The sequence below is a fragment of the Rhinoderma darwinii genome, chromosome 4, assembly GCF_050947455.1.
Source record: "Rhinoderma darwinii isolate aRhiDar2 chromosome 4, aRhiDar2.hap1, whole genome shotgun sequence".
In the NCBI taxonomy this organism is placed as follows: Eukaryota; Metazoa; Chordata; class Amphibia; order Anura; family Rhinodermatidae; genus Rhinoderma; species Rhinoderma darwinii.
Genome location: NC_134690.1, coordinates 92705723 through 92721972, shown reverse-complemented (window position 1 = coordinate 92721972; position 16250 = coordinate 92705723). Strand labels below are relative to the sequence as shown.

The 16250-nt window shown below is 39.7% G+C and overlaps 1 protein-coding gene across 13 annotated transcripts in view; it reads left to right on the top strand.

Moving 5' to 3' along the window:
- The window catches only part of KIF1A (kinesin family member 1A), a 149081-nt gene that overhangs the window by 14833 nt on the left and 117998 nt on the right, over window positions 1–16250 (top strand). For all 13 annotated transcript variants that reach the window (XM_075861350.1, XM_075861348.1, XM_075861347.1 and 10 more), the window contains exon 2: window positions 16029–16137. In XM_075861350.1, coding sequence (XP_075717465.1) covers window positions 16032–16137 — 106 coding nt within the window. In that variant the 5' untranslated portion in view covers window positions 16029–16031. The remainder of the gene's footprint in view (window positions 1–16028; window positions 16138–16250) is intronic.

The window sequence follows — 16250 nt, the reverse complement described above, 5'->3', positions numbered from 1 at the left end:
AAAATGAATTCATTTATCATATTTTTGACATGAGCTCCTGTATTATGAAGAGCTGTAATTTTTCCGTTCCATATTTAGAATTACTTTTATGTTTAAGTACAAAAGTTTTAATCTAATGTTTTGATGCAGAAAGTCTAAACCATGTTAAACACCCACAGTATCAACGCACCACACAATATTTTTTTATTTTTTTTAGTATATAACCATTTTGAATCCCAATTATTACATCCCAGTTTCCGTACCATTGCAATACTAGACAGATTTGCTTTCAGGGCTCTAGCAAAGCAAACTGACAAGCCATATTAGCTGTCACCCGGCTTTGTCAAAAACACACCTAACTAGGAAACGACAGAATAGAATGTTTAACGTGAGGACAACCTAGGGGCATTTCCAGAATATTTCCTGGTGATATCTTTTAAAGGGCATCTCCTCATAAACAACTCCTTTAATATGAGAGCTGCCACTGCTGATTGTCACAGGTCCAACCTCCGAGACTCCTGGCAAAACAATTGATTTTGCATATAAAGTTGCCATCAACTTCCCCTCCACTGGAGAGTAAATTACACGGAGGCCATTCAGATCAAAGGCTTTCCAGGTAGCATGTGTTCAGCCTGATTATGCCCTAATAGAGCAATTTGGACAGAGGTGGTCCTGATGGGACAACCCCTTTATATCCACTTCAGCATAGGTCAGGAAGTCATGGTTACTATTTGGCATGGTGCGTAGTTTACTTTCCACATCTGGTTTTCAAAAACAGCAATAACTATACTATAGAAAGAAACAAAAAAGAAAGTTGCAAAGCACTATTAAAAACCCATATGATGGAACACTGGTTGATGAGGTTTCTCAGTAGTGACTTATTTAAATATCAAAAACGTCAAACGGATCTTTCAGGTTAGTAGGAAGTAGACAAAAGTAAAAAAAACTGCAAATTTAAAAAAAAACATTCATCTCAATAATCATGTGTTTCAGCGTGAAGAATCTCCCCCTCCCCTTCTTCAGACCTTCTTGTATGTGCCTGTCTATCCCCACTTAAACATAGACAGCTGAAACAAACATTATTCTTTATAACCACTGACCGTGGAAGGCTAAGCCTATGTCTGGAAAAAATACAGCTTAGGGGTGACCTGATAACTATGTAGAAATATGTCAAAGGTCCATGCAGAGATCAGTATAACAAATAACAATCTATATATACCCAGGATTGTAACTATAACAAGGGGGGCATCCTCTATATCTAGAGGAAATAAGGTTTCACCATAAACATAGAAAGGGATTCTTTACTGTAAGAGCAGTGAGACTATAGAACTCTGCCAGAGGACGCTGTTCTGGTAAATTCACTGAAAGGTTTCAAAAGAGGCCTGGATGTCTTTCTTGAGTGAAATAATATTACAAGTTATTGGAACTAGATTACTATAGATGGGTTGTTGATCCAGGGATTTATTCTCTACTAAGACGATGGAAAATTGGCTTCTGCCTCATGTGGGTTTTTGCCTTCCTCTGGATCAACATTGCAGGAGAATAGGTTGAACTAGATACATTTTTTTTGTTTTTTTTTCAACCTTACTATGTTACTTTTCCTGTGTGCTGAAAATATGACAAGAACAGGTATTCCTTCTATAATTCTTTTTTGTTGATAAATAATAAAAAATCACTATAGACAAAACTAGGGTAGAGCAGTAAATACTATTAGATATGGCATTATAAATTGTTCATATGTGGAGCTTACCTAGAGCTCATATAGTCATGGACATTATTAACCTGCCTGATGACTTTATACATGGTTTATTTAAAGAGCTTAGTCCTAGTAACGTGTTTGTATCTCTATATTCAGAGTTAAGCAAATACCTGGTATGACTTATCTACTCTTCCTACTTCATTTCTTAGTCTCTCGACTTCATCATGCCTCCAGTTTGATTTGTGAGTGTCTTTGTCATACCTGTTACTCATGGTCTATGGCTCGTAGTGATTGCAGATCAATTTGTCTGTGCTGCTATATTGGAAAGCTGACAGCTATGTGGAGCCATTCTATTTCACTCTAGATGGTGCTGACTGATGTCTTTTATGTGCATGACGTATATAGTGCCAGGACGAGCATTTATTATAAAAAGATGACGCATCCGGCTACTGCAAAACATCAGTAGTCAGGACTGGTACTAAACAAAAGAGTAGAGAAGGATAAACTAGAAAAAATAAGGTGGATTTTCTATATTGTTCTGGAATATTATGTGCTATGAAAGTGTTCGTTGCAGAGATTCTCGGATAGTGACATAAGTATATGTATACTGTGGATATATACCCACTACCATGCCAATTCAGCAGGAAAATGCAGGTCATACAGGTAGATCAGGGAGATAGTGAGAACAAAAATCTCATAAAAAAACAAAATGAACTTGTGCAAAGTGGCAAATGATCGGTTTACTGATCACGCCATACACATAGTTTGAGCAAATGAGCGGGCAAAAAAAATAAATGTATTTGTCACTTTAATTTTTATTTACACATCAAAATTACAGGAAAATCACAAGAAAATTTTCCTGCAGGCTAATTGAGAAATATTACTGCCTCCACCCACCCATTAGGCCATGTTCAATAGTAGTGAATTTGTTGAAGATTTTTGGTGCAGATTCGGCACCCAATGAAAAGGATGAAGTTATTCAGCAAATTTGCATCTGAACTTACTCTTAGGGCATGACCAGACGTGGCCGAATTGCTCTGGAATTCCGCTGCGGACAGTCTCCATTGCCTTCCACAGCTTTGTGGTTGGGTTCGTTTACACGTTGCGGACAATTCCGCTGCGTAGCATAGGCTGCGGTGCGGAATTTGGTGTCTGCAGCATACAATGGTTGTTGCGGACGTGTAGCGGACTTGTTGCGGACTCATTGCGGAATTTCTCCATTGACTTCAATGGAGAGTCAAAATTCCACCATGAAGTCTGCAGATGTTATGTGTGCTGCGTAGCGTATTGGTTTTACTAACATGACATTTCTTCATTCTGGCTGGACCTATGTATTTCTAGGTCTACAGCAAGACTGAGGAAGTCATTGGGGCTCCCGTAATTACGGGTGACTACGTGTGTGCACCCATAATTACGGGAGCGTTGCTAGGTGACGTCAGTAAATAGTCACTGTCCAGGGTGCTGAAAGAGTTAAGCGATCGTCAGTAACTGTTTCAGCACCTTGGACAGGGACTTCCGATCACAATATACATCAACCTGTAAAAAATAATAGAAGTTCATACTTACCGAGAACTCCCTGCTTCTTCCTCCTGTCCGGCCTCCTAGGATGACGTTTCAGTCCAAGTGACGCCTGCAGCCAATCACAGGCTGCAGCGGTCACATGGACTGCCGCGTCATCCAGGGAGGTCGGGCTGGATTGCGAATGAGGGACGCGTCACCAAGGCAACGGCCGGATAAGTAAGAATTTCTTTTTACTTTTACTAGGGAAAGGGCTGTCACTTCTCTCTATCCTGAACTGATAGAGAGAAGGAAAGCCCTCTTCCCCTCAATACGCAACGGCTAGTCCGCATCAATTTAATGCCCATTTTAGGCAAAGCCGCAACAGAATCTGCAACGCAGATTCTGTGCGGCATTGATGCGGACAGTGGCGGAAGACCTCCGCCACATCTGGGCATGCCCTTAGGGTATGTTCACAAGACATGTGTGAAGCAGAAAAATACGAGGCTGTTTTTAGCTTCTTTGCGCATACGTGATTGTGATCGTGCGGGAGAAACCTTCAATCCCGGCCGTTTAACCCCTTAAGTGTCGCAGTCAATAGCGACCACGGCATTTAAGTGGTTTGACAGAGGGAGGGGGCTTCCTCTGTCACCCATCTGCGGCCCGCGAAAGTGATCAACGGCCACCAAAGGGTTGCCATGACAGACGGGTTGCCAGAGGCATGGCCTAATGGATTGCCTGTCAGTTTTGCAACAGGCAATAATGCTTTGGTCTACTGATTATACCAAAGCATTATATCTGAATCAGAAGATCGCATTCTAAACTCTTCTAGTGGGACTAATAAAAATAAAATTAAATACTTAAATAAAGTCTATAAAAAAATAGAAGAAAAGATTACAATAAAAATAAAACCACTTTTTTCCATAAAAAGTGGTTTTATTTACTATGTGTAAAAAAAAACAAAAAACACATATCTGGTATCGCCACGATGTTAACAAACAATAAAGTTAACACATTAATAAGCACCAGGTGAACACCGTACAAGACAACATACAAAAACAATGTCAAAAATATAATTTTTTTTCCATTCCCCCCACTTACGGCTCTTGGAATGCGGCAATTCAATAACAAATAATTTTTGTTTAAAAGTGTTTTAATTGTGCAAAAGTAGTAAAACATAAAAACCTATAGATATTTGGTATCACCGTAATCGGACTGACCCATAGAATAAAGTTAATATGTTATTGACACCGCATAGTGAACTGCATAAATTTGAAATGATGGAATAGCTGTTTTTTTTCAATACCATCCCCCCAAAAAATTAATAAAAGTTAATCAATATAATATATACACCCAAAAATGGTGCATTTGAAAATACAACTTGTTCCGCAAAAAAAAAGCCTTCATATGGCTATGTTGACATAAAAATAAAAAAGTTATTACGCTTGGAAGGCGGGGAGGAAAAAACAAAAAAGAATGCTTTAAGGCCAAAATAGGCCTGGTCCTTAAGGGCTAGTTCACAGAGTTTTTTTAAGCGGAAACCGCGCTAAAAACGGCTGAAATAGGCTCCCATGGATTTCAATGGGAAGTGGAGGCTTTTTTTTCCGCGAGCGAAAAAAGAACGCTCGCGGGGAAAAAGTGACATGCTGTTTCTTCCTGCGGTTCTGTGTCTAACCTCCCATTGAAATCAATGAGAGGCAGAGAAAGCATTTTGTGCTCCATTTTTTTTCCCACGCTGCTCAATGGCCGCAGCGAAAAATAAAGAAAACGCAAGCAGGTCAAAACCTGCCTCAAAATTCCGGATTTTTCTGCCTGCAGAAAACTCTATGTGAACAGGGCCTGGGGTTAAGAGAAAACAGCCTCCGAATCCAGGCGTTTTTGGAGCTGATTTTCAAAGTGTTTTTGATTTTTGCAAGCTTTTATAAAGCATATTTTGCGTCGTATTTTCGAAGCTTTTTTTGTATTGTCAATAGAAAATTAGCTTGCAAAACATCTCAAGAAGTGACATGTCACTTCTTTTTTTACCTAGTGTATTTTTACTAGGCGTTATTTAATTCAGCAGCGTAAAAATACGCCTCATATGAACTACACAGTGTGTTTCCCATTGAAATCAGGCATATTTCTAGTGTATTTCGGGGCATAATATAAGCATTTTATTCTCTGAAATACGACTGAAAATATGCCGTGTGAAAATACCCTAAGGCCAGGTTCCCACGTGGCGTAAATGTTGTGGAGTGTCCACAAAATAATTCTGTGCGGAAATTCAGCAGCATTTACAGTAGCAGCAAAGTGGATGAGATTTTGAATATCTAATGCCCATGCAGAAAAGAAACGCTGCGAAAACGCTCATAAATTGACCTGCGGTGTGGAATTTAGATCCGCAGCATGTCAATTCCGGCCGAAATGCTGCGGGTTCCAGCTCGGATACGCTGCGTAGTATTTTACGCAGCGTATCGGACCCGTGGGAACCCAACCTAACTCTTTATAACTATTATTTTGTTTTAGTTTAGTTTTGATATAACACAACATATTTTAGTTTTTACATAGTTGTTTCTGTTAACATCTCTAGACTGCTTATGAAAAGCCTCTGTCCTTACTAGGGGAATGATCTGTCAGGGCCGTACAAACATAGATGCTTTCAGCTCCTTATAATTTCTTTTACGTTCCATTTGCTAATCAGCAGAGGAAAGAAATATAGAACTAATACTAACAGAAAATGGATTAGAAAGTCCCTACTGGCATATCCATCCTGTGGATGATAGAAGGAGACTGGTCCAAATCAGTATGTATGGTAAAAGGTGGTCTACCCCAGGTACCCTTAGGGCATGTTCAGACGAGGTGGAATTGCTGTTGAATTCCGCTGTGGACAGCCCGCAGTTGAATTCTGCAGCAGCCGTTTTTTTCATTTCTTTCTATACATTTTTAGGAACGTTAGTTCAGACGTTGCAGAAAATAACTGTGCGGAAATTAGGAAGCTGAACACCTACAAACATCTGCCCATTGAAATCAATGAGAAAAACAGCATTTAGTAAATACGGGGCGTCATTTTACGCCGCTGTTTTAAAAAACGGAGCGTAAAAAGATGCTTGTAAGGGTATGTTCACACGATAACGTCAATTCAGGAGAAAACAGCTCCTGCATTTCAGACGTAATTGCTCGTACTCGCGTTTTGCGAGGCGTCCATTATGGACGTAATTTGGAGCTGTTCTTCATTGAAGTCAATGAAAAACGGCTCAACTTACGTCCCAAGAAGTGTCCTGCACTTCTTTGACGAGGCTGTAATTTTACGCGCCGTCTTTTGGCAGCGACACGTAAAATTACAGGTCGTCGGCACAGTACATCGGCAAACCCATTGAAATGAATGGGCAGATGTTTGCCGACGTATTTGAGCCGCAACGTATGGACGGAACGTATTTCGGCCGCAAGTCCCGGACTGACCACACTGCAGGGAGCCGGGCTCCTAGCATCATAGTTATGTACGACACTCGGAGTCTCTGCCTCTCCGTGGAACTACTGTCCAGTACTGAAAACATGATTACACCACGGGACAGTTGTCCTGCAGCGAGGCAGGGACTCCTAGCGTCGTACATAACTATGATGCTAGGAGCCCGGCTCCCTGCAGTGTGGTCGGTCCGGGACTTGCGGCCGAAATACGTTCCGTCCATTACGGACGGAACATGCTCGTGTGAATCCAGCCTAACACCTACAAGGTTCCCGAAGGGATATTAGACTGCAATATTGAAGCCTGATTGAAAAGTAGTAGCATAAACTGCATATGACCTGGTCAGTAACAACACATACAAGTTCATGTGATCTAATATTCATGAATGAAAATGAAAGATTATGCCCTATTATTAAAGAGAAAACTCGAATGCAGTTTCCCATGGTTACGCTCATACTTAGGTGTCACGGCCATATTATGGCTCAGTTGTGTACCAGGGCACCTATTGAACGGCATGGGACCAGTACTGTACCTGTGTATGTATGCCTTTGAATTAATACAGAGGCATATGGAGGTTTCATAGGAATCCAAAAGAAAAATAATCATGGCATGCTCCATCGCATGTTGTATGGTCGGGGGCATTCTTCCCTAGAGGCGTTACATAGTTGATAAGGTTGAAAAAAGAGACAGGTCCATCAAGTCCAACCTATAATCCTACCGTGTTAATCCAGGGGAAGGCAAAACCCCCATAAGGTTAATGCCAATTGTCTAATTAGGGGAAAAATTCCTCTCTGACTCCTAATATGACAATCAGAATAAATCCCTGGATCAACGATCCATCCCTAGAATCTGGTAATCATAACTTGTATATATATTAATTATTATATATATAATTATATTAATATTATATTAATATATATTATATATATTAATATTATATTTTTCAAGAAAGGCATCAAGGCCCTTCTTGAACTTGTTCAAAGAATCAACCATCACAACATCCTGTGGCAGAGAGTTCCATAGTCTCACTGCTCTTACAGTAAAGAATCCGCGCCTGTGATGATGGTGAAACCTTTTTTCCTCTAGACGTAGAGGATGCCCCCTTGTCCTGGTTACAGGCCTATGTGGAAAAAAGTCATTAGAAAGATCTTTGTACTGTCCAATTATATATTTGTACATTATAATTAGATCGCCCCTAAGCCGTTTTTGTTCTGAACTGAATAGCCCCAAGTTTGATCATCTTTCTTGGTACTGCAATCCGCCCATTCCCTTAATTACCGGGGTCGTCCTTCTTTGCACACGTTCTAGTTCAGCCATGTCCTTCTTATACACAAGTGCCCAAAATTGTACTTGTACTTATTAGTCTTCACTTCAGCCATTCTATTATATGCTAAGACAACCTTATCATGTGACCAGCCGGCATTGATGCAGCAGCATGCTATAAGGTGCCCACCTCTCCCTTCCGATCCTTTTTCTAGGAAGAGAGGGGGAAAATACCATGGCAGTTTGATCTGGAATATTGCCATTACCACTTCCTGTATACTACTGGTATAATTCATTGTGTGACATCATTATTTAGGATCTGGTCCATGATCATACGTCTGTAAAATATATCTCCCCTTATCAGTGTTGCTCTTAATGCATAGTAATAAGGTTTTCAGTCATGATGGGAAAGCTAAGTCATTTACGTTTTCCCTGCATCCCCCTGAAGCATTGCCAACTCTGGTTCTGAACGGATGATGCTATTATTTTCGGAACGCCTGGTCAGCCATGCTGTGTGGAAGAATGGCATAGGAGCGGTATATGAGGAAGGTTACTGTTGCCTAGAAACTGATTTTTATGTTAATGAACAGAAATAATGACATTTTAATATAAACTCTATGGTCAATACATATTCCGTGCTTCAGATGTATGACAATGACTGTCCTCTGCAGATTCATTCTTCTTAGAAAGAACATTTTTTTTTCTAATAAAAGTAATTAGGTTTTTGCTTGATGGATATAACACAACATAATGGTTATATCATGACAATACACGATTGTACGCAGGAATAAAATGTGATTTATTAGTTGTTACAGGACTAGTATTAAGCGGACCATAGACATTAGTCAGCAGTCTTATGACTCGCAGACAAGTGGTAATTCATCCAACATCCAGAACAGCATACCTCACTATAGTGTTTGTTAAAGTCGGCTATGGTACCTAGGGGAACGATGTCCAATTGTCACAGCCATACTATTAGATCAGACGGGCTGCCCAGCATCCTCTAAGTGCACGACACATAGTACTGACTCTCCATTCTCCCTTAACACCACAAGGCCAGATTGCATCCTGCAAAAATTATAAACATGAGGTATTCATTGATTAAATCTAAAATTTTACATATTATTTTTTTTCCTAACTAGAAATGTTGACTATGATATGTATAAAATAATTAATGGGATAGGTCAACAGTATATAATCGGTGGGGGTCCAACACCCAGACCCCGCACGGATCAGCTGTTCCGGCTGCCTCCAGAAGTTATGCAGTGGTCGGTGCCAGAAGCACAAGGCTCCGCCAATGTATAGTGACTGTGCTGGGTTACTGCAGCTCTGCTCCTTTTCACTTGAATAGGAGCATAACTGCAGTACTGCAGCACAGCCACTATAGTGTGGTCGGGGCCTTCTGCTTCCAGCACCAACCACTGCATAACTTCCGGAGGCAGCCGGAACAGATGATCGGTGTGGGTTCCTGGTGTCAGACCCCCACCGATCATATACTGATGATCTATCTTCTGAATAGCTCATCAGTATAAAAAAACAGCCTCGAACCTTAACAGCCCCTTTACGTAGACCAATTTCTCCACATCCATTTTCTAGTGTCTACGCAAACAAGTTTAGGAACAGCCAGTGGAAGACTCAAATTCACTAAGAAACTAAAGTAATTCTATTATTAAATTAATGTGGGGATTGCGGATTTACAGCAGCAGTAAGGACGGCTTTGGTCTGTACTAAATAATCTCTTTAGGGGGAAAAGTTTCAGGTGAACTTTAGCAACTATAATAAAAAGGCTTGATCAATGTACTAAATGAATGTAAAACTTCAAAGGTGTTCTACACCGACCCCACAGATACTGTATTTCTCTTGGGTTGTTTGTTGTCTCTGCCTCATTTAGACATCTGATTGATTTAGACAAATAAATACTCTAACAAGACATAAGACATCTAAACTTCAATGAAAAGCGAAGAATGTAAAGACAATTTGTGAATTCAAATTATTAAGTACAGTAAAATCTGAGAACATATGAATAGTATTTCTCCAGATTGTCTAGTCTTCTGCTTTGGTCTTAGTCTTCTCAATTGTGCTCATCATTTCTGTAATTGTTCCCGTCCACTTTGTGGCTGGTTGTCCTCCTATTTTGTCTTTATGTCTAAGGCTAATTGTAATTTCTATTGGAAATAAGATTACTTCATTCTGGTCATCTTAGCTCCTACTGGAAGGTTTGGTTTTATCTGATGAAGAATCCAAATATAGGCACTTATTTTTTTCTTTCCTTCCTTTCTTAGCCTTTGCCAACGCAACAGTTCAAGTCTTTTTTCTGGCCTCCTCCTTTATTGTCTAAGTTGTACAGCCTTAACAGAAAAACATAGAAAATAATACACGGACTATTCTAACCTTAGTGTCTATAAACACAAGTCTTTCATTCTCGATCCATGAAGTGCTAGACTTTTTGGGGATTCTTCAATGCCATATCTTTGTTGTTATTAAAGTCATTGTTAAGGAGTAGAATGAAAGTGAATCGGGCGGAACTGCAATACCAAATACAGCCCGTGAACAAGAGTGGCACTGTTTCTGGAAAGGGGGAAACAAACAATATTCTTTTTGCTATTTCTAGACAACCCTTTAATTGATTCAAGTTGCCAAAAGAGGTCTAGTGCTTCTGGCCTTGACCATAAACCCTAAAATTAGCTGTTTTTATCCTTGTCATAACATAATTAGATGAACCCCAATCTTTTCATTCTATTCCTTAACTTTCTCTATAAGGGTATTATTTATTTAGTTAGTATCATAGTCTCTTTAGAATATCATTAAATAAGGATCTGTTCACACTTGCCTTCTGGGGTTTTGTCAAACTTTCTGATATCTTTCACAACTTAGAAAAGCGCAGTCTACAGCGCCAGTCTTGCCATCAAAAAACAGAACTCCGACGTACCCTTATTAAAGTCGTTGGGGTCTGTCAATGTCTGTTTTAATGCATCAGAGAGATCATGGTCCTTTTAAAAACAGAAGGCATGATGCTAGTATAAACCATTAAGTCGGAGGAAAAAAAATAGGAATAGGGAGCACTGCTGACATCAGAAATCGAGGGGGTGTTGGTAGTAGCAATGTATATGTGTAACGTCATTAGGGCCTGATAAAGACACTATTTCGGTGTTGAAACACCTTGACTAAATATAGAGTCTGCTTATTGCCTATTAATGAGCATACTTGACTTTCTATCCACTTCTAGAGCTCATATATATTCGTCACTCTCTTGAGGATGGCCAATGTCACAATAGCCGTTGAACAAACAACCCATATAACTGATCATTGAAAAATTTAATTGTAACTAGAATGCCAAGCTAGTATAGGAGGGTTGTATTATCCAACAATTTTCACGTGTCTATCTTTACCAAAGTAGAGACACACGCTTGTCCTGTATATATGATATACACAGCATAGTAGAGTTTCTTGCATGGTTATACGACCAACCATAGAGGCATGAAGGGTTCTCGGTTACAACTAGTTCTATCCATTAATTAGACAGTCATTCTCATTAGTATTTACAGTGTGCCTCTGAATGTCTCGTCCGGATTAGGTGTTTCTGTCTAATTCGTGGTGTATATCCTAATATTAATAATATGAGTATGATAGGTCAGTGAAATCCCATGGGCATAATCTGAATTCACTCAGTTGGTAGCCACTCGATGAATATTCACAGCACAATACCTATGTATCTGAGACTGATTTGGACAAGGTCCGAGGCATAATATTATTTAATTATAGCTATGTTTTTCGATGTTGTCAGGCCAGTAGATAAGTATTCCAATATATTCAAGGTTTATGGATATCAGGACTTCTTCTGTCATTGAATAATAGGGTGTTACAATCTCAAGAAATGAGATGAACTCATTAAGGATACCTGTACCTTTGGTTGCTTAGCTAGATACAAGCTCTATACGAATGTTTTGTAATGGATTTACAGTACATAACAATCACCAGATGTACTACTTGCTAACCTGTATTTCGAGCCCACCAACTGGCACCTTGCGGTACTTGTACCCACTTGTTCACCTTTTGCATGTACCAGAAAATGATTTATAAGACAGGAGCTGTCTGTTAGGTAGCAAAAATGACCAACTGATGAGACTGCGGGAGATATGTAAGAAAGCATATACAGTGAAGGAAATAAGTATTTGATCCCTTGCTGATTTTGTAAGTTTGCCCACTGTCAAAGACATGAACAGTCTAGAATTTTTAGGCTAGGTTAATTTTACCAGTAAGAAAATCACATTGTCAAAATTATATATATTTATTTGCATTGTACACAGAGAAATAAGTATTTGATCCCTTTGGCAAACAAGACTTAATACTTGGTGGCAAAACCCTTGTTGGCAAGCACAGCAGTCAGACGTTTTTTGTAGTTGATGATGAGGTTTGCACACATGTTAGATGGAATTTTGGCCCACTCCTCTTTGCAGATCATCTGTAAATCATTAAGATTTCGAGGCTGTCGCTTGGCAACTCGGATCTTAAGCTCCCTCCATAAGTTTTCGATGGGATTAAGGTCTGGAGACTGGCTAGGCCACTCCATGACCTTAATGTGCTTCTTTTTGAGCCACTTCTTTATTGCCTTGGCTGTATGTTTCGGGTCATTGTCGTGCTGGAAGACCCAGCCACGAGCCATTTTTAATGTCCTGGTGGAGGGAAGGAGGTTGTCACTCAGGATTTGACGGTACATGGCTCCATCCATTCTCCCATTGATGCGGTGAAGTAGTCCTGTGCCCTTAGCAGAGAAACACCCCCAAAACATAATGTTTCCACCTCCATGCTTGACAGTAGGGACGGTGTTCTTTGGGTCATAGGCAGCATTTCTCTTCCTCCAAACACGGCGAGTAGAGTTAATGCCAAAGAGTTCAATTTTAGTCTCATCTGACCACAGCACCTTCTCCCAATCACTCTCAGAATCATCCAGATGTTCATTTGCAAACTTCAGACGGGCCTGTACATGTGCCTTCTTGAGCAGGAGGACCTTGCGGGCACTGCAGGATTTTAGTCCATTACGGCGTAATGTGTTACCAATGGTTTTCTTGGTGACTGTGGTCCAAGCTGCCTTGAGATCATTAACAAGTTCCCCCCGTGTAGTTTTCGGCTGAGCTCTCTCCTTCCTCAGGATCAAGGATACCCCACGAGGTGAGATTTTGCATGGAGCCCCAGATCAATGTCGATTGACCGTCATTTTGTGTCTTCCATTTTCTTACTATTGCACCAACAGTTGTCTCCTTCTCACCCAGCGTCTTACTTATGGTTTTGTAGCCCATTCCAGCCTTGTGCAGGTCTATGATCTTGTCCCTGACATCCTTAGAAAGCTCTTTGGTCTTGCCCATGTTGTAGAGGTTAGAGTCAGACTGATTAATTGAGTCTGTGGACAGGAGTCTTTTATCCAGGTGACCATGTAAGACAGCTGTCTTTAATGCAGGCACCAAGTTGATTTGGAGCGTGTAACTGGTCTGGAGGAGGCTGAACTCTTAATGGTTGGTAGGGGATCAAATACTTATTTCTCTGTGCACAATGCAAATAAATATATATCATTTTGACAATGTGATTTTCTCTTTTTTTTTAAATATAATCTATCTCTCACTGGTAAAATTAACCTTGCCTAAAAATTCTAGACTGTTCATGACTTTGACAGTGGTCAAACTTACAAAATCAGCAAGGGATCAAATACTTATTTCCTTCACTGTATGTGCAGCTGAATTATATTTATAATCCAAAAATAACATTTTTACTAAGGCTTAATTTAGATAACAGTGGAAAAAAAGGATGATAAAAACGGATCAAACTGCGTTTTTCACAGACGTTTTGCATCTGTGTGTCTACAAACGTTCATCAATTTCCCGGCTGCCTGACCATTCTTAATGGCTGTTTGTCATCCGTGTTCCATCCGTTTTTCAAGTCCGTTAAAAAAAATAAAAGGATGAATTTAATTTGTCAGGGTTTTTTTGTCCCATCCCACTGAAAAAAACACAGTGCCCATGTAGATAGTGCAACACACTGCCCACTGTGGATAGTTCCACACACAGTGCCCATATAGATAGTGCCATACTGTCCCTATAGATAGTGCCACACTGCATCTGTAGATAGTGCCACACACAGTGCCCATATAGATAGTGCCGCAGTGCCCCTGTAGATACTGCCACAGTGCTAATGTAAATAGTGCCACACACAATGCCAATGTAGATAGTGCCACACACAGCCGTTTTTCACTGTCGTGTGAATGGAGCCTACAGTAAGCTAAGTCATTGAAATTCCTCCCAGAAGGAGTGGTGGTACATGGGGATGTTGATTAGTAGGCGAGCTAGATCTAAAAAAATGTCCGTATTTAAAATTATGGTCTGTCCAATGACAGCTCCACTAAATCTACATATACAGAAATATACACTATAAGGTACCCTGATTATTTCCGAATTACATATATAATTTGTGCTATGATTGACCCAAATATAAACATGGGTAGCCATGCTTAGAAATTACTTAGGTTCTTTGGGCTGTAATTATTCATAGTCTACGGGCATCCAAATTATCCTGTTTGAAAACCACTGCTAGTGCTACACCTCCAATCTGTGATATCTATGAAGTTTTACTATCTGATTTACTATACCTGATTACAGAGAATGCAAAGGATGCCAGTGTAAATGAACTCATATCTATCTATCTATCTATCTATCTATCTATCTATCTATCTATCTATCTATCTATCTAGATATGTATGTATGTATATATATATATATGTATATATATATATATATATATATATATATATATATATATATATATATATATATATGTGTGTATATATATATAGTAACTGTAAACTAAAGGAAGTCCTGACATAACTGCGTGATGAAAAAGAAAAGAGAACAGCCTGCTAGGTGCTGCTGGCTCTGGTCCTTGGAGGTCTCACCCCGGAGACATGGCGAGGTTTGGCAGGCAGTTAATGTGGTAGCAGATTCACACACCTTGAGATACTTTGCAACATGATATGTGTAAAGCTTCAGGCCCAAGTTTATGAAACTGCATCTGCACTGTATGTGCCCAGATCTTACTGGGTTACGTTCACAAACTGGCCCGTAGTTTGGTAAATGTTTAGATGGAGTATAAAAAAAACATGGTGGTCACTTTATTAACAAAATCTGTACACGTCCCTTAATGCAAGTCTCTAATAAGATAATAAAATGGCACAAATATAATAAATGCAGGCACAAAATCAAGAAGTACCGTTGTTGACTTTCTTGTTGGTGGGGTCAGATGGCGTGGTTTTGGTTTTTCAGAAAATGCTGATCTCATGGGATTTTCACGCTCAACAGTCCCTGGAGTTAACAAACACAAAGATGCAGCAGCACCCTGTCACATCATGCAGATAGCAGGGTCAGATTTAGTCATAAAATACATCAATCCATAGATCTATATTGGTTGTGTGTCAGTGGTTCAGACTGAGGGTAGTAGTGTTGTAGGAATTACTTTTTGGAACACATTAAGCCGCTTAATAAAAATGCACATTATTTCAATAGGTGCAGTAGCAGCTATACATATTTGGGGGAGGGGCGTCATGGATATCGGTTATAAGGTATTGTTATGATGCCTCTGAAAATGGCGACTTCATCCACAATTTGTTTTAAATATTGTGTACCTTTTTTTTTTTTTCGGGTAGGAGAGGGCAATACTGGCATAATGCCTTGATACATAAGTGGTATTATTGTGACGCCCGGCTCTATGCTGTTTCTTAGATGGAAACTTGGAAGTCTTTTGGTACAAGATGGGAACAATAGCACAACATGTTACTAAATATGACACAATTCATATTCCGTTTTTAGAATGAATACGCCCCGCTTAAGCCTTTCATTCTTTCACTGCTATGCATCCTCTCTGGCTTCACATATGACATGAATAATTGATATGGTGAGCCTCCATCTGCTTGTCTGTAACAATGTCAGCTCCTGAGACCTACAGAAGACGTCAGAATCACACAGCATTGTTTAAATGTGCAGAAAAACAAAAGACTTGTGTATTCTAGTCTAATCTATACGTCTATATATCTGGTTTCAAGAGGCAGAAAATTCACAGTTTTCTGTCCAATATGAATCAAGCTCATGCTGTTTCTTTATTTTGCAGGAAATGGCGGGAGCCTCAGTGAAGGTCGCAGTCAGAGTGCGGCCATTCAACTCACGTGAAATTGGAAAAGATTCAAAATGCATCATCCAGATGACTGGAAACACAACCAGTAAGTGAAACGCGTAGTGATGTTATATCTGTCCAACATTGTTATCTTTTTATTTCAATAATGACTACATCGCTCCCAAACCGATGATAAGTAGTTATTCATATTAAAGGGGT